The 18,845-nt window shown below is 37.2% G+C and overlaps 1 protein-coding gene across 1 annotated transcript in view; it reads right to left on the bottom strand.

Annotated features, from left to right (window-relative positions):
• GUCY1A2 (guanylate cyclase 1 soluble subunit alpha 2) overlaps positions 1 to 18,845 on the bottom strand; it is a 124,115-nt gene that overhangs the window by 40,821 nt on the left and 64,449 nt on the right. Inside the window, exons 5-6 of the mRNA XM_029960893.1 lie at positions 16,942 to 17,427; positions 5,580 to 5,723 (exon numbers count right to left, since the gene is read on the bottom strand). Of these exons, the coding sequence (XP_029816753.1) occupies positions 5,580 to 5,723; positions 16,942 to 17,427 (630 nt within the window). The remainder of the gene's footprint in view (positions 1 to 5,579; positions 5,724 to 16,941; positions 17,428 to 18,845) is intronic.

The raw sequence follows: 18,845 nt of genomic DNA on the forward strand, positions 1-18,845 counted from the left end.
TAAATGAAGACTGGCTCTCAAGTTGATAGTGCTGATATCAGACTACACTGTTTGAGCACAGATTACAAATCAAATAGTAAAATAGCTTTGGGAACACACATCTGAAAGCTGGAAGCTCCAAGTGTGTCAAGCACTGTATCGTGATAATAAGAAACAACTGAGTCGAGGACCACACTATGTCATGCAAATACAAGGTCCCATCTACGTCACCTGAGAATAAATTAACTGAATTCAAGACAGTATCAGCTAGAAATTTTCTGCACTACTCTATTTGATTATTTCATGAACTAGTCATTAGCAAGTGAAAAAAAGGAAAGATGAGGGTATGTATTTGCTTCAGTTTGTGATTACAGTATTTACAGGCCTATCTCTCATGTTACTGTATCATAAGTCTTTTGAAAGACACATGACATTTTTCAGCTGTAGCCAAACATTTTAAAATGTGTTTTGAATTACTGTGATAGGGCCCAATTTTTATGTTTTAGATAGGAATACCTGTACACAACAAATATAAATAATTGTAGTTAATTTCAGCAGCTTTATGTTAATCGTTTATTTTTTCTCTGTGCGTTCCCAGTTCTGTATCTCTTCACGACCTTGATAGGGCCACCTTCATACACCACAAAAATAAGCAGATAATATTCTCTTTGAAAATCTCATTAGTCAAAAATAGGTATGTTCTGCCAGAGTAGACCTTTTTAACAATTAAATTATCAGGCAAGATTTGAAGCATGACAAAAAGTGATCCCAGCAATAATATTCTACGGGTTTTAACACATCAAATGAGAACTAGATTGCAACTTTTCACTGAAGGTCAATGGCATAGAGAATTTTCCATACAGCACTACCTCTAGCTATTTAAATTCATGTAATTCCACTTAATCTAAAAAAAAAAAAGTAGTAAGATATGAAGCATATTCTAAATTCAAGTAAAACTCACATATAGGAGGTAATTTTAAATCAATATTTTCAGACTACCATCATAGAGCACTACATATAATTTGTTGTGCAGAACCTATATCAAAGGAGTGCTTCCAGAGCAAAATGTTTTACTGAAAGGATAAAAACGCATATCCAATTCTGCACACAGTGTCTGTGGCAAAAGTCCTTCTTTTGTACTAAGGCCTTAGCTCATTCTAAAATAGCGGCATTTTGCCTCAAGTAGAACTGAGTTTAAAAACATCATACACATGCCTGAAGCCTTCTCCATCACCCACAGGGGAATAATCAGTCCATTTTCTGTTACCAATATTTCTTTCTTACAACACTGGTAACAGGATTTGTGGGTGCTGCTATAACACAGGTTGCTCTCTTTTTCTCCAAAACAACAGTTTCTCACTACCCTTCAAATCATAGGCTTTTCACACAGGTATGAGAAGTGCAGGGTCAGGGTCTCCATTCTGCTCATGCATTTCTGCTGCCTTCGGCTCTGCTGGGAGTGCTGAATGTCTGAGCGTGTGTCAGCTGCACACCATGGCACTCTCATCAGCATGCTATGAGCTCTGACTCAGAAGCAGGAGCATCATCTGGATATAAACCAGACCTGCTTCATAGGCCTAGTCACCATCCTGAGGTCCATCACTGTTTGCTGACCACACAAGCATTGCTCTGAAGGGCAGATTTTTCATAAAGTGTACATAACTTACAAAAAAGTTACTATTGTGATCAATATAATGAATACTTTCATATGATAACTGTGTACCCAGATAACAATCTTTATTTGATTATCTGCTAATGCACTTTATAGGTGAAAATCTTATCCTAAATTCCTTCCTATGTGATATGGTATTTTTTAATTCATTTATTTACTTTTTCATCCTAACTTTCTGAGACTTTGTCACTTAACATCCACTGCTATCACATGGACGAACATTTCAAGCACTACAAAAAATAAATACTTGCATTCTGGTGAATTCAGTCCTCAGATAACAACAAAATATATTCATCAAAGTAATTGAGAAATCAAATATATTCCATAAACCATAATCATAAAGGTAGACATATCTGATCGAGCAACCATCAGTAACAGAACAGAACACTGTTGTTTATTCCTGAGATCAGGAGGTCCCTTATTTCTAGGAATTATGTTTCGAAAAATTGTCTCAGTGATGCACTTGTCTCTTTCAAAATGGCTTCTAGACTATCCTGAAGAATAAAGTCAGAATTTAGTCACAGCAACTCATGAAAGCTGTCAAATTTATTAAGCATTGGGCATGAGGAAAACTGGCCTCTGATTTCAAGTTCTTTTCAAATATCCAAATACTGATGTAGGTTTTTCAGTATAACAAAATAAAAGATGCATTAGGATTCTCTATCCAACACACTTGTCAAGGACTCAGAAAATGTGACTTGTACTCGTTAATATGAATCACAGATAAAAATTAAGGTTAAAATATAGTCAAAACCCTGCATTTGTTTTGCCATCTGTAGCAACAGGACCATCTCAAAGTAACCACATTATAGTACAATATAGTTCACTGTTTATAAGTCAGGCCACTTATAAATATCTTATAGACCACATTGTTTACTGTGATTTTAATATAAATTAATATTTCAGTATTTTAATGACAAGGCTTAATTGCAAAGTGTGTCATGCAGTAAGTATCCTATTAATGGCTCTGTGCTGAGTCCATAATAACTTTTACAGATACTTAGGGGTTTCTTAAACTTCAGGTAAGTCCAACTTCTGACTTCACGCAGGGCAACCTAAAAGTTAAACCATGTATTTAAGAGCATTGTCCAAACTCTTGAACGTGTATGGGCTTGGGACCATGACCACTTTCCTGGGGGGCTTGTTCAAATGCTTGACCACATTTTCCTTATATCCAATCTGAACTTCCCCTGACACCGCTTTAAGACATTTTTATGCATGTGCAGCATTCGATGTAATGGGAATCTGTGACACAACAGACCCCTTCATGGTTTTTGAAGTGAAAAACTGTCAGCTAACAAAAATAGGGATCACTCTTGCCAATTTAACGTTGGCCAGAAGGTAAAAGACACATGAACTGAATTTAGAAATAACGTATATGTTTTTAATTGTTTTGATCATTGACATAGTCACTAGGAAAAACTATGCATTCTTTGCCATTTGTAGGAGGACTCATTTGACAGCGTATAGAAGCTTACAGAGTAGACATCCATAGTTAGGCTAAGACCATAGATTTCCCTTACAGACAACGGAAAAAAATACACATTTTTAGGGTGTGATTCACCTCATCCTAGAGTAGACACCCGAACTACGACAAACTAAGTGGACTTCTCCAGAAGTCCTTATTTCAATAGTTTTACAGGGTAAATAACCATGTGAGAGGAATCCTTATCTTACTATATTTAAAATCAAATCCGAATGCCTCTGTGAAAGATAAGCCTTATTTTTAAACACAATTTCTAGGTTACATACAAAGGTAATAGCAACATTCTACAATATTACCATTCCTCCTGTCCTGAAATCCCTTACATCTAAAACTGAAGACAGGATAACCAAGAACTGCTGACGAGTTTCTCAGTACCCCTACTTTCAGTTTAAGTATGATGAACTTATATTTTTCTTCTGAATTCTAAAGGAGATTTACTACCATTTTTTGAAAATATTTAGTTATTCCTAGCATTTTATTCTATGCAAGCATTTTTCGCTGCATTGTCTTTACAGATTCTCTTATACAGCCAGTGAAAACATGAGGAATTTTCTGAAAAATAAAGAGTGGTAATGAAAATGATCACAAAATGTGACTGTCAAAATAAAAGACCTTCAAAATTTCCTTACAATTACAGGAATTACTCAAGAGAAAGTGAAAAGATAAAGAAAATCTGGAAGACCACTCTCCCAGCATGTGACAGTATAGCTAGCACATGTTAATCATCCATAGTTACTGGAAAAATAGAGAAATAAAATCAATCAATCAAGAAAATATATTTTAATAGGATTAAATTAATACCTGTTTGAAATAGTCTTTTATCAAAACTGAAAATGCTACATCTTCTGGTATCCTCAGAAAAAAAATTGTCTTTTAATGTTTGCTCTGTGTTCAATGCTTTAAAACCATTTTTCTTCAAGATCCATAGTCCAACATATTTTTTCAGAAAGCTATTCTTTTGAATATGTGGACATTTTTCAACACTCAAATATTTTATTGTGACATTTTAAAAAATTCATAAGCATCATTAATACTTAAAAATATTTTATCCAGAACTCTATATCTATTTATTTGAATATCGTGTTGCCATATTTCATGGAATTGCTTAGTTTGGTTGCCTTGCGTCCATACTTTCCTTTCTGGGCAGAAAAAATCATTTGGATTAAATCTCTCTTGACTCACCATACACAGAGTTCAAGGAACATAGTTCAAGATATAACCTAACTAATAAATCAGGAAGATTTGGAACTCATAGGTATACAATTTTCTTGCTCAAGAAACATCTTAACAACACCTCTGAATACATTTTTTAAAAAAATTATCACTTTTCTGTCAAGTTTTAAACCTTCAAAACTGTCTTTCCATTTCACAGGGGGAAAAAAGGACACATTTTTGATGTAACCTTAATTTTTAACAGATTAAAGGAACTGCAGTTTACAAAGTTAATTTCAACCATGATATAAATCATCCTGAGGGAAGTCCGTCTGGCCTTCTCATCCAGCCACACATAGCTTTTGTTAAAGGCTTTAGACAGTGTCGAATACTGTTCTACATAGTACATAATACTCCCATAATACTACCATTCCCTTGGAAAACAGAAGGTTTGTATTATGGGAAGAAGAATTTAACCAAAAAGAAGAGTGAATACATATAATAAAAACAACATATAATCTGACACTTGGAAAAGAAAGGCACATGTCTATCTCCATGGCTTTTCTTCCTTGTTACATCTCCATCTCTCCTACCTAAACATTACCAAGTCCAAACACCAGCAGCTACAAAGGATCAAAAGAAGCAGAACACCAGTGGAACTTTAAAATGGTATAAAAGGACATCTGTTTTTCCTCCTCCTGCTACCTTCATACCAAACTTAGGGAAAGTAACTGGAGTAGCACAGGAAGGAAGCAAATTAACACTGAGAAAGAACAGATAGTCTACACATTCGTCTTTTATGCAGGTCTACAACTAAAGGAAAGAGGCATGTGGCCTCTCAAAGCTGCAGAACTTTTTGAGAGCCACTACACTACTGCTGAAGTTCAGATCAGGTGCTTACTCCTGAAGTGAATTTCTTTGTTGCCATTGCATGCTGTGCTTTGCTTGTAGCATGGGACAGTCCTGAATCATGGGAATCGTCTTCTTCTCACACGATACTGAATGGCAAGAAAGGCTCCAGGAGTGTCCTTCAGCCCCAAATAGGCATTCAACACATACAACAAGGCAACAGCTTGTCCGTGTGGTCTATTGTGCTTACTAAAATAGGGCATAGCTTACATGACTGTTGATGAGCACCAGTGAAATACATGTACACCAAAAAAGACTGTGGCATATTGATGCAATTGTAAATTCTCCTAGCAATAAACGGGTTTCTACTGACAGAACATGATGTAACGAATCAGGTCCACGTATCACTGACTAGCTGAGAATAAAGAGCAAAGAGCTTACCTTAATAGGGCTTCCATCGGGAGTGAGAACCTCTTCTGAAAGCTCCATCATCTTCAATGCCATTAGGGCAATGGCTTTAGCATGACTAAGGCTTTTCTTATGGAGCCCTGCAGCAACACAGTATGCATCGCCTATTGTTTCCACCTGCAGCAATTAGACAAATCAAATGTTAAAGTATGATAATGAGAAGGGAACACTACCATTAGGGTTGCAATCAAATAGCATTGCTTAAAACATGTGAGCAAAATATCCATAAATAAGGAATTAGACAATGGAGCATAATTACCTGAGTTTGCAAACAGGTGCAGTCAAAACCTGACTTACAACTGCATAGTGGTTTGTTACCATTATAACCAAAGAAGATAATCTAGACCTGTGTATATCATCAGCTGAGATACTACAACATTTTTCCATGGCAGTAACACAGAAAACTGCCTTTTCTTAAATGAGAGATTGCTTGCAGCTTTGTTTCACACTATCTTGGCTGAGCTTGCTGTTGGGTAAGAATAGTGCTACATAATTATAATTCATAATTAGTATTTGCTGTGCTAGAAAATTATATCGGGAAGATAATTAGAAAAAGCAAAACATCACCATAAAAAACACTGAAGAGTATATAACTTCTCATTAGTGGGTAGCTCTTCCTGCTGTAGGGATAATTTACAAATAGATGCTATTGTTACAGACTTTTGACTACACCTTTCTCTGTTATTTTCAAATAAGAATTGATGTCCCTCTTACTATACAGGCTATCTGACTCTGAATTCCCTACATGAAAGGCATGAAGTTAGCAGACTGATCCCTCTGGTCTCATCAGACAGGCCTTACCTCTCTCTTATCCTTGATTTTCTTTAAAGAAAGCTGTCCCTCAGGAGGAAGCAGGAGCAGAATGAATTGCAGAAGGCCTCTGGCTCTGGATAAAGGCAACCTGAGAAATCTTGAGGCCCTCAAGCTTTATTGACAGAATTCTGTTGTGCAGTCTGCTTGCCCATGTTACATCTGTAACATTCTCACACACAGTCCATTAACACACGCCCAGTCAGACCTCAAGAATTAGTTTGGGTTTGCTACATAACTAATCTGGCTTTCAATTGAGGATAAAGAACTACAGTCTATACGTTCCTGGGTGCCTTCATGTTATACACAGATGATCAAGTGAATACAAGATTACTTTGGAAAGTAAATATGTATGAATTGTATAACTATTCTTTGTTCAAGGATGCTCTACCTTGAGAAAAGGAAGCCTTTCAGTCATACATGTTTGAGGAAAAATATATTATGCTGCTCAATTTTATTTTTTTTTTTGTTGATTCCACTGACAAATATAGATTATGTATATAAATGTATCATACACATAAAATTTAGACAGAGTAATCAGATATTCTTCAGCCATGTCTTGATTTCTTACCCTCCTTTTCATAGAGCAAAAAATGTTTCCTGTAATTGAGCTGTGGTTCCCTATGCATCAAATCCTACTTGTGGTCGCACCCATTTCTGTTATACTAATCACCAAAAAGATTTATTTCTGCTTAAGTAAGTATGTGGTCGTAATCATTGTAATTTTAGGTTGGCAAGAAAACTTGGAATATTAAACATATCTCTACATTCCACACCGGGTTTACAGGCACTGTATAAAGTATATATGCTATATTTAGCTGAAGAGAAGATCATTACTAAACTGTTTCTGATCACTTATGAGTAAGTGATCAGAGCTTGAAAACATCCTACTGTTGTGAGGATATAAACTTCATTTTACAATATTGAAATAATAACAAACACCAGTTGCAATTATATCAGTTTCCTCCTTAAGAGCTTGAGAGTGAAAAAAAAAAAAGCAGAAATAAGCAGCAGGTAACGGTTTATGTAACTGTAGTTTAATGCTCTTTGCCTTCTTCACTTAACTTTTCTTTGAGAAAAATAACATTCCTGGTTTGAGTGTGTTGGTTTGGGGTTTTTTAGCTGCACTGAAGAGTGTTATTTTCCATCTTAACCTGCCTCTCCTTTTGCCTGTTGCCTATGCATGTTTCTGCTCTCCTACCCAAATACAGACATATTGTTCTAGGTGCATGCAATGTGTACCGAGTAGTAAGTTAACACTTTTCAAAATACAAGTTTGTAAAAAAGTTATCTAGAATTTTTAGATATTTAGATTTATTTTACAACAAAATCTGTGCTTCTTTCTCTGATAATAACATTATTTGCACCCTCATCAGCGTACAGTTGACTAAAATGGGGGGAACAGTCAATTTGCTCCAGGGCAGGGCTGCCATCCTGAGGCACATGGAGAGGCAGGATGAATTGGAAGCTCATGAAATTCAATAAGGACATGTGCAATGTCCTGTCCATGGGAAAGAATTTCTCTGGAACTGATACAGCCAACTTCCTGAGGGGTAGCTCTTTGGGAAAGATCCTGGGGGTCCTGGTGGGCAGCAAATGGTGCATGGGTCAGCAATGAGTCTTGGGAACAAAGATAGCCAATGATAGCCTGGGCTGAAGGAAAAGACATCAGGGGAAGGGCTTATCATCCCCTACTCAGCACTTATTAGACTTAGATACCACACACAGTTTCGGGCCCCTCAGTACAAGACAGAGATTGATAAACTGGATCCAGCTCAGAAGGGGCCAGCAAGACAGTGGCAGCTAGAGCACCTGAGAGAAGAGTTTGGGAGAGCTGAGCTTGTCCAGCCTGGAGCAGAGATGGTTTCAGGGCACGGGAGGAGATTGAGGCGGGCTCTTCACAGTGGTGAAGGGTGAGAGAGCAAGAGAAAAAAATGACATCACCATTCTTATGGATTAGGAAAGAGGGAAATCTGAGAACTTACTGACAACAAGGTCTTACTCAGATAAAAAAGAATTTTGCAAGTTTTTTAAAGCAATCAAACAGATCTACAGACAGTAAGGATTTTCATAGATGCTTCAGCAAACACAGTGATAAAGAACATAACCCTTGTGTTTTACCATGTAAAGTCTCGTAATAAAAATGCTAGAAAGTAGACTGCTGTGTGTACCTGACACTTCATAAGTAGCTCACAGGGCTTCTTGTGCTTCTTCAAGTACCCACATTCAATACTACAAAACATGGACCATTATAATGCACTAGTTATGGCAGTTTCTGCTGTAACCCAAGATTTAACTATATGGTATGCCTTGTTCGCCAAGGAAATGGTTTCTTAAAGAAAAAAGTCAGAGTATGTTCTATATGTACTCCTCAGCCTAGACTTAACAGAGCACATCTTAGCTTCCTGCACACCCAGGCTGTATTTCCATGGGAGCATTAAATATATAAGGAGATGGTTTCTTAAGTCTCATCCCAGCATGAATTCAAGATTCAGGATGGAAACGGACCTTGAACTGGAAAGTATCAGGTACTACAGTAAATACCTCTGCCTTCACAAACTTTTCATTATCCTGTTTATCCATGTTTCATTCCATCTCCAAGACTGAACTACATAGTACCTCAAAACTATATATTTCTTTTATGAAAGCTGAAAAGCCTTCACTCTAAAGGAATACAGCAAAATTCAGCCTTAATATGAAATTCTTGCAAGTATAACTCTAAAGGAAACCTTTGAAGTTACTGGTATCTCTCAAAGGGCTTTTCTTTCATCCATTTTCTGCCCTAAGTTGTACAGTAGGAAAATAAGAAAAAGGCCATGGTATATGGCAAAGTAATGCTTCAGACTTATCATTTGGGCTTCCTTATTCCTCTCCATGACTTCTAGTTCAGCAGCAAGCAGGATACCTTTTCAACTGATATACAACAAAGACTGAAGAAAATTGAGATTCTCTACATTTTATTTTTATTTTAGGGCAGCCATCTCAGCCCTCATCACAAGGAACAATTTATTTGATATCCATATTCTACTTCAAGATGTCATTGACATCTCCCACATTTAATTCTACCCAAATCACTCTCCAGATATATCACTGCAGATCAGTAATAAGTTTACAACATTGTCATTCAGGATGGAACTCACATTATCCAGTGTCAGTCACACAAAAATGAAGCCTCCAATTTGATCTACTCATCTCTACACCTTCTATACTCCTTCTATAATAACTAAAGAGAAAAATGAACTTCCAGCGCATGATGTATTCCATCCTGAATTCTGGAAACCTCTTTTTTTTCCCCATTTATTACAGCAGGATGCTAATGTGTGTATCTTTGCTTAATTGCCTTTTTCCATGCCCAGACTGTCTTTCGATTTGCAAGACCCCTTCCATGCAGTCATCAGCATGCTTTTTCTGAGAAATGGTTGAAAACCAGCAATGGCCACAGACTGCAAACCTTAGTTTGTGAAATTCTCAGAAGACTCTGGGTGAGCTCCATGCCTTTGAAAGTGCACCCCAGCGTGCATGTTCCTGCTCCCATAAAGTAGGAGAAAGATTGCATGAGTGTGTTGACTGCTAGTGCTACGATACCATTTGTCAGCACAACAAGATCCTGTTAATCTCAAAAAGTCCTGGATCTTGGCATGCGTATTTTGGCACGCAGGTCAGGGGATGTTATTAATCACAAAGCGGAGGGAGAGCTGACATGAAGTATTTTGTGCAACTTATGGCAGAAAGACTTGAACAAGTCATTTAATCTAAAATACAGATTCTAAGGAAAGAAACAACTAAAAACACGCCAGAGAGAAAACAGATAAGGCTATTTCCCTAAGAGATAAAGTGTGTGTGCTCTTTCTCTGCAAGTGGTGCAAGTGCAGTTCGGAAAAGCCTACTCGGAGCTTGACTAAGTATACCTGATCCTGAAGTAGCTCTAGATCTACCTTTCTGTCTCCATAGCTACTGTCCTTTTTCAAATTAACTAAAACCTATTTGTTTTCTTGCTGTTGTGCGAATAGACATTAAGACTCAGTTTAGTTTACATTTTGAAACATTCTATATGTTTTTCCACTGCACAAATTTGTCAGAAAAGCTTTGAAACAGTTGAATTGTGCGACACTGTGAAGCCTAATAACATCTGTCAGTTTAAAGCACTTAGGTCTGGGGTATTTTGCTGAAATTAATTCTACATGTGGGATACACTATTATTTATAGATTTCCAAATTCTCTGGGATATTATAAAAAACTTCCTTATTTTGAGGGGATTTTAAAGTTTTCAAGATAGGATTTCAGAACACAACTGTCTCCAAATGGACCCAAGAATCTTCTTCAGTTTCTATTTAGTGTTTCACTCCCTTAGCTTCTGTCTCAACTTTTCAAAATTAACTCCTAAGCAATGAAACCTTGTGCTCAAGTTTCAAAGTAACTTTGCAACACTTTTATGACATGATAATCTGCTTTTGAAATCACTTCAGGAAAACTCTTTCCATGTGAACAGGAACAGATTCCAAGCGTCCACCTATGAAGTTCAGAAATCTGTGCATCTCGTAAAGTTCATTTTTTAAAAGAAATTACTTACTATAAAAACCAAGCTCCTTTCCCAAAAACCTAGTTATGAAATCATTGGTCTTACCGGGCTTGAGGGCATCTTATTTAGTGGGTTTAATGATGCTCCATACTGGCAAGTTCAGGAGCATTTTGCAGGAAAAGCTGTTAGAACTCTTTCTATTGCACCTTCATCATCATCATGGCCAGGTTTCGCGAACGAAGATTTGGGAAGGGCTCTACCCACGTTTGTTGCAAGTGCGTTGGTGGCTACTTAGCAGTCTTAAGCACAGATCTTTCAGTATGTAATCTATGGAGAAACTCTTTCATCTGCACTGTAATTCAGAGTGCTATTTTCTTTATGGAAGAAAAAAGAAATAGTACTTGCTGTGTAGAATTATTATCTAGTATTTTGAAAGACGGTGGGTTTTTTCAGTAGTTAAAAGAGAGAAATGCTAAAAGACTTGCAGTTTACATGACATCAGCATCAGGTTTGCACACAACAATCATGGAATACAGAAGTCAGAGTGCATAAATGATTTCTCTCTTCTGTAGGCAAGTATGAATTTGCAAAAATCAGACTAAATATATCTGTAAGAAAACATTAAAATAATCATGTATGACTTAAGACACATGTTTGAGTTTAATGTGACTGTCCTTCTCCAGACATAAGAGTGGTCTTAATTTGGTATAAGTATCCCCAGTATTTAAACTACTAGTGAACTATAACACCTTCCTCAAGGTTACACAAGTTTTAATTTATTTGTCTTGAAATTCATATGTTATCTAGATCCTATTAACTTAAGTATACTCCATATTCATTTAAATAATTTAAAAAATTAAAGTACAATTATGAATGTTATTTGCATGAATGAAAATGTTGCATCTTGGTATATGAAGGTCCACCCATATGCTGTCATGGCTGTACTATGTATACTTTAAATCTGGTACAATACCAGACTGTTTAAAAATGAAAGGAGCCAAAGCTAATGGAAAGTGAAATTCATTTTCTTAGTCCCTCAGAAATACTAAAATTTAGAAGGCGGAAAAGCTTAACAAGAAAAAAAGGATTTAAGTATTAATGAAGGTATTTTACAAACATAGATGCAGGGAAACCCATGTGCTGTAACAGGGCATGTTCTTAGCCATGGTTCCTGTTTAGCTGCAGTTTGTAGGCTTGCTCCTGAATATGGAGCCAGGAAGACATCCTGCTTGGTCCTATTCTAGTTAAAGGTCAGCTTATGGTCAGACCTAACACACAAACTGCGGACATAGAAAGCAATCCCAGCACCTGTAAGCTGGATGTAGATTCTAAAGCTTACAAACAAATGTGAGCTTTTCAGATGAAAGAAAAGTGAGATACAAAAAAAAAAAAAAAAAAAAAGGAAATATATACAAGTATAGTATTGCTGAAGAAGAAATTATATATACAGAAACAGAAGTCCTACACTCTTTAGAGGATTCCTGGGTGATATATTGCAGGGGAACATGCACAGATGTTTTAGTGCTTTGTGCAGGACTCTGTGTTTATAAGGCAAAGAATAACTCTTCTGGAGCCTGCATGTCTGTTTGCTTCATTTGCAGATCTCCCTAAAGACAAAAAGTGTAAATCCTTCACAAGGCTGGGGAAAAGTACATGCTTAAAGTAATGAAAAGTCTTAAAATATTCTGGAGTTCTTGGGTGGTGATACACCAGATCTGCAGGGAAAATCCATGGAACCTTTTGTGTTTCTTTTTTTCTCCTCCTTAGCCCAAAAAGACTTCTGAGTTCCCCAAAAAGTAGCTGCCCCAGCTTTGCCCTGACTTCATATTGGAGTAAGACACAGCAGAGTGCCAGCAAGTCCACATATGGGCAGAGAGTTCAAGACAGGAAAAAGTCAGTGTCATAGCCTGTCAAAGCAAGAAAAGGAAGAAGGTTCAGGAACCCTCTGTGGTGGGACCAAACAGAGCAATGTGCTGAAGGCAGCTCTACCAGGCTGGGTGGCACCATGGAGAGAGCAAGCTTCTGGGCAGTGGAAATTTTTTTCTATTACCCATTTTCATCTACTACACATTCAAAACTCACTGACTTTAATATATCAGGAAAAAGCAACACCTAGAACACCGGTAATTCCCAAAACTGCACCTATCCATTTTAAAGAAAAGGTATATCACAATATTTTATGTCTATCCTATTGCTTATGTAAGAACACTACTATTGTTTTACATATCTTAATTGCATTTTCTGCATTTTGCAGATGCCTGAGCTGAAGTTTAGAAATTTGAAACCTTTTCAAAATGGCCACATAGTTGCACTGAATTTAAAAGGTTAAAATTGCAGAAGTGATGGAAAGAAGATAAAAATAGTGGCCATAGATTTTGTATTAAAACTTAGAGACTATGGTTTTTTTAACTTATGAAACATAAAGCCTGAAAAACTTCCAAATAATCTGAAGCTCGTGACCCTGGTCATTGCAGTATTCTTTAGTCAATATAGTACTGACAGTAAGCTTGAGAACATATATATGAATATGTACATGTATCAGTTCACAAGAAGGGATAGTCATGGCACTGAGAATGTACTGGTATCTTCTGTAAAATGAATACAGATTCCTGTAACTTTAACGGCGAGTACAAAAATGTAAAGTGATATTTTCAGAAAATCTGAGTTTAAAATCAGGTTCCTAAAAGCATTATATCACAACCTAAATATAAACAACATTTTTCAAAATTGGTGGGTATCAGCCTTGAATTGTAGGAGGCGTGTCCCAGGGGCAGAGAAGCCAAGGGACATGCGCAGGGACAGACAGCCCCATTGGTTACAAGGTCACGTGGTTTTAGGGGATAAAAGGGAGTGTGAGATTTAAATAAAGTCTCTTCAATTTCCACCTCAGGAAAGAGTGGACTACATTTCTTTATTATATAAAGACCCCCACGCTACACTGAATGATTGCAGAGTAGTCCAAACTTCCCATCCTTTTTCAGTCTCAAGTCTTTACAATGAGCAAAAATTGAGGCTGTAGCCAGAGTTAGACATATAAAATCAGAAAATGAAGATCTAACACACTAACTGTATTGTGTTGCCAGGAATAAAAGCTCAAGGAAGCTGGTAAAAGACTTGGAGGCATGTGTGTGGCACCCCTCAGAGAGGAGTGCCAATTTAGCCAAACAATGAAACCAAAAAGAAAGCAGAAATTCAAACAACAAAATTGTGGGTTCTAACTATAAAATCAATTGTAATTATATTGTCTTATTCAATAAATACTCAATAAACTTTCAATTAAAGTTTTGAAAACAAAGCAAAGAAATTCTGGCAGCTGACAATAGTTCATTGTCAAAAACACTTAGGACTCTGCTTAGACATGGAAAGTGGGACTTAGCACTTCACAGAAAGTGAAGTTTATTGTCTGGGAAAATCTGCAAATGTCTTCAAGGACAAATGCTGCTCTGTTCAGAGAAAGGACAAAGAGACTAACACCTACAGAATCAGGCCTGGTTCTGCTCTATTTGGCTTGACATTACCCAGCCAGCACAAAAAAACACACAACCAGTGCACACACAGACAAAAAACCATCCACAGAACATGCTGCCTTTACTCTACACAGTAGTTAAAGGAAACTGAAGGGAAAAGAGCTGAGAAAGCAGGCCTACACAGGCCTACAAGAAAAAAATATTTTGAATGAACCAATGTCAAAGATATATTATGTGGAGGAGAAACAGAAGCTACAGGAATCCTAAACAGGGAAGATTTCAGTTTGCAAGGTTAAGTTTTAAATGCCATCAGACATGGCTGCAGCATATCTAAATAGCTTATTTGACAAATAGATGGCTTAACTGAAGCATCATTTCCCAGTACTTGGCTCATAAACAACAGGAACTCAGATACAGAAAAAAACAGGCGAAAACAGTCAGGTCACCCAGTACATCTTTTACCCAAAGCAACAGCTTTCAAAATTTACTGAGAACTTTCTCCCATTACTTCTACTCCTTGAGTTCATGTTTCTACTTCCATGTCCACAGACACTAGCTTGCCAAGCCTCTGCGTCTACACTGCTTTGACTTGCACTCCCTGCTTGACAGCATCTTTTTCTCCCATTCCTCAACTCCAAGCTGAATATAATTAGCTCTGATAGCAGCACCAATTTCCAAATGCATTACCAGGTCTCAGTTCTCTCACCTCTTCTCCCTTCTGTGATTACCATAAGAGTGTCCCTCTTGATCTTTTCATCAAGACTGTATGTCAGCAGATTCCTTCTGAAGTTTCACTCTCTAAAACACAGATTCTTCTAGATTGCTAAAATTGTCACCCAGGCTCATAACACCACGCATCTCAATTACTGCAATGTTCTCCCTCAGCCTGAACAAATGTAATGTATCCTGATTTGTATCCTTTCAAAATGCTGCTGTGAAATTCACTTTCTGAGTCCACCATCTGTATGTGTCACTCTTACCTGTGCATCCATCTATTGGACAACCTTTCCCTACCTCATCAGTGATAGCTACTTACTTTCATTTACAAAAAATTTCAAAATCTAATTCATCACTCTTCTGCCTTCTCAAAGCATTTCTTAGTCTATATCCAACAGCTCATTTATTTGCCCTCTATGTCTGACTTGTTTAATGTGAGGATCTTTGTTCTTCTTTCTGTGTCATATTTCTCTATAAACATCTCTGGATGAACAGCATGAGACAATTGAAAATATTGTATTCATTGTCTGAGTCCAAGATTAGAAGTACTAAGGTTCTGAATTCCAAATTCTGTAACAGTAAAGCTGGGTAAATAATTTACAGTATGGAATTTATTTAATGAATTTTGCTTAATTTTCTGTTTACAAAACAGTGAATTTGATATTCAGAAGTGCTCACCAAATAATCTTTGCAAATTATTCTTGCCATGCTGCTTAAAAACAAGCAAATTTGAAAATTGATCTCTTTTGATGTATATTTAGGTCACATGATAAATTTCTGTAGCCTAGTTACTCAAGTATATCTTTGAGGCAGGCTGTGGATACAAATAGTGGTGATTATGTATCTAAAATCCACCGCCTGACAATAATTTCTAAAATCATAACTGTTGTGGTGGTGATCATTCCTAGTAATACACTTAGCTTTCAGAATTTCATCTGAAACAATTGGAAAAGATATAAACACACAAACTATTTTCATTTTAAAATGCAAATTTTTTTTCAAAATAATTACTTTATTTTAAGCCTGATTCTCTAACGAAAAGAAAAAGAGTTCATTGCCTGAGTTTTGTCTTTCTGTACCACTCAATTGAGTCACTTTCACTTCATTTTTTACACAGTAGTTTTTTCAGACTTCTGGTTAAAAAAGAAAAACAACAAACTGAAAAGGATTTGGGGAGGAGAAAAAAAAGTACACGCAGCCACAGTGCACGCTGCCTTGCTCATATGTGGGCTGTGGTGGGAAGCAGTAAAGGAGCATGGCACACCAGTGCTAAGTCCCATTCATTACATTTGCTATGTATGGACATCTACTGTCTTCTTGTTTTTCAGTGGAAGTTGAAGTTTCTTACAACAATTTTTTCAATGAATGGTTTGCTCTTTATGGAAAATTTTAATTCTTTCAGAAGAAAGCTAAGTGCCTAAACCCTAAACCATTCACGTTTCAGCTGAAACTTAGTGCCTCTCAGGAGCTGCAGGGGCTAAGATTCATCACTGTGCACTTCTTCATCTTTAGGATGATGTGGCTGATGTGTCACCTAAAGGAAACCAGGCTATAATACAGGAGATGCATGTTTCTGTAGGAAAATGGGAATATGAGGCCCATATTCCCATGGGAGCACCATGGTGACAGTTTCACATTAAAGTATTTGATTTTGAATGGGCACATTTCAGATTTGGGGTTTTTCTCACATAAAACAAAACTACTGTCTTCATATTTTTATGAAATATGAGTGCAAGTCTGCAATTTAGGAAGAAAGCTACTGAGATTTTTTTCCTGTCTCAGTTTCCATTAGATATTGCTAACTTAGGACTTGAGTTATTACCTTGTAGATGTCCAGGAATCCGCACTGATGGTCAAACCGCGTGTAGAGCTCGTTCAGCATGCTGATGACCTGCATGGGCGTGCACTGAGCACAGATGGCAGTGAAGCCGACAATGTCTGAGAAGAGCATGGTGACATCATCAAACTTCCTGGCCTGAACCTGCTGCCCCTGCCACAATTGCTGAGCCACTTCTTCAGGGAAAATAGAAATAAGGAGATCTACTGTCTTCTTTTTCTCCTCTTCCAGAGCTTGGTGTGTACATTCTAGTGTTGCCTTCAGCTTATCCATTCGTTTTTTCAAGCCATCCTGTGCCTTTGCTTGTTCCCCAACCAATATGACATCACGAGTAGCATCATGGATAGGTATGTCTGAAAGATGGAGGCCTCGGCCCATCAGTTCATCCAGCTTATCCACACATGGGGAACCAAGAAACAAAATCGAATTTGATTCTGGTACATGAATCATTTGTCCTTTAATTTCCATCACCTGCAAAATAAAAAAAGTTCAGAAAAGGAGAAAAATTAGCTGACAGATGTGGATCCTCATTCTACTTTCCCCATCTTTCCTTTTCAGCTAAAATGATAAACACAAACTGTAGCGTTTTATACAGAAGCCTCTTACACTCACCTGTTCAAGCAATGAGACTCACACAGTCTATGCACCAAATTGAGTCAGAAAATGGCCTATACTGACACAAAACTATTCTCAAATCAGATATTGGATTCTATTTGTACCCAATTAAATAGGAAAGCAACCACAATAACATGTATTCTCAGAGTGCTGTCTAAATAACACTTCTGGAATGTACCTGGCATTAAAAGCAAATTCCAGGGTTGCTCCTTCTCTGTTACTTTGCTGTAAATCATAAAAAGCACAAAATTAAAGCAAAATTACAACTATCTGAAAGCAGGTTAGTGAAATGGTGAAGCACCATTTTTCAGCAAAGCATCTATTAAAAGTAAATTGTGTCCATTTTATAGAGGAATCAAAGAAAAACAGATGTAAGAAACAACACTATAAACTAATAAATGTCATGGAAAAAGAGCTCTAGTGCTCCTATATCTTATTTCCCTTCTCATACATGCAGCAGAGTTGAAGACTGACATTCTGTTAGAATCTGTAGATTTGTATTTGCAAAATAGTAGAAGGAACAGTAGGAAAGGCACAGCAGATGGTTCATCACACTGGTTTATAGGTTTTGCGTGTGTCTGTTAAATGGCTAGATGCTGTCCAGGGGTTGATATCAATGACGCCACGGATTGTTACCTCTTGCTCTGTGATTGCAGTCAGGCACAAAAATAGCAGACTGAAATGGACATTGAAAGCTAAATTAAATCAGACAAACTGTACCTCTTAGAAAATATAGCCTGCCATAGCCTCTGCCATGCAAAACAATCATTATTAATGTTTTCATTCCAGGACTACACACAGACCAGGGCAGTGCTGTCCTAGGTGATCTAAAAAACCCACAGTCCTTACCCCAAGGATGTCATAGTCAAAATAAATACAACACACAAACCTTATGCAACTAAGAACAGTGTGAGGAACCATAATGCCCTATATCTGTGTTTTTCTATTCCACACAATCCCTTGAAATAAAAAGTTCTCCTTCTGACACCGTTTTTTTTCATTGTGTAGGCGTTCACACACTGTCATATGATTCACTTTATCATCTAATCCTCCTTGCATCCATAAACCTACCAAGTAAAACAGGAAAACCTCAATCACGGAATCCAGAGGTGACTGTAATGATATTGTGATTTAAGTGTCCAGAGGCCTGGAAGCTCCTGCTGAGCTGACAGCTAACCCTACGTGGTACTTTCCATGTTTGTGGGAGATAGTAGGAAGCTCCTGTTTCCATTAGGGTTTTTTTTTACATCAGATAATATGCTGTCAGTGCAGAT

The sequence above is a fragment of the Manacus vitellinus genome, unplaced genomic scaffold, assembly GCF_001715985.3.
Source record: "Manacus vitellinus isolate BGI_N305 unplaced genomic scaffold, ASM171598v3 scaffold_2_pilon, whole genome shotgun sequence".
Lineage (NCBI taxonomy): Eukaryota > Metazoa > Chordata > Aves > Passeriformes > Pipridae > Manacus > Manacus vitellinus.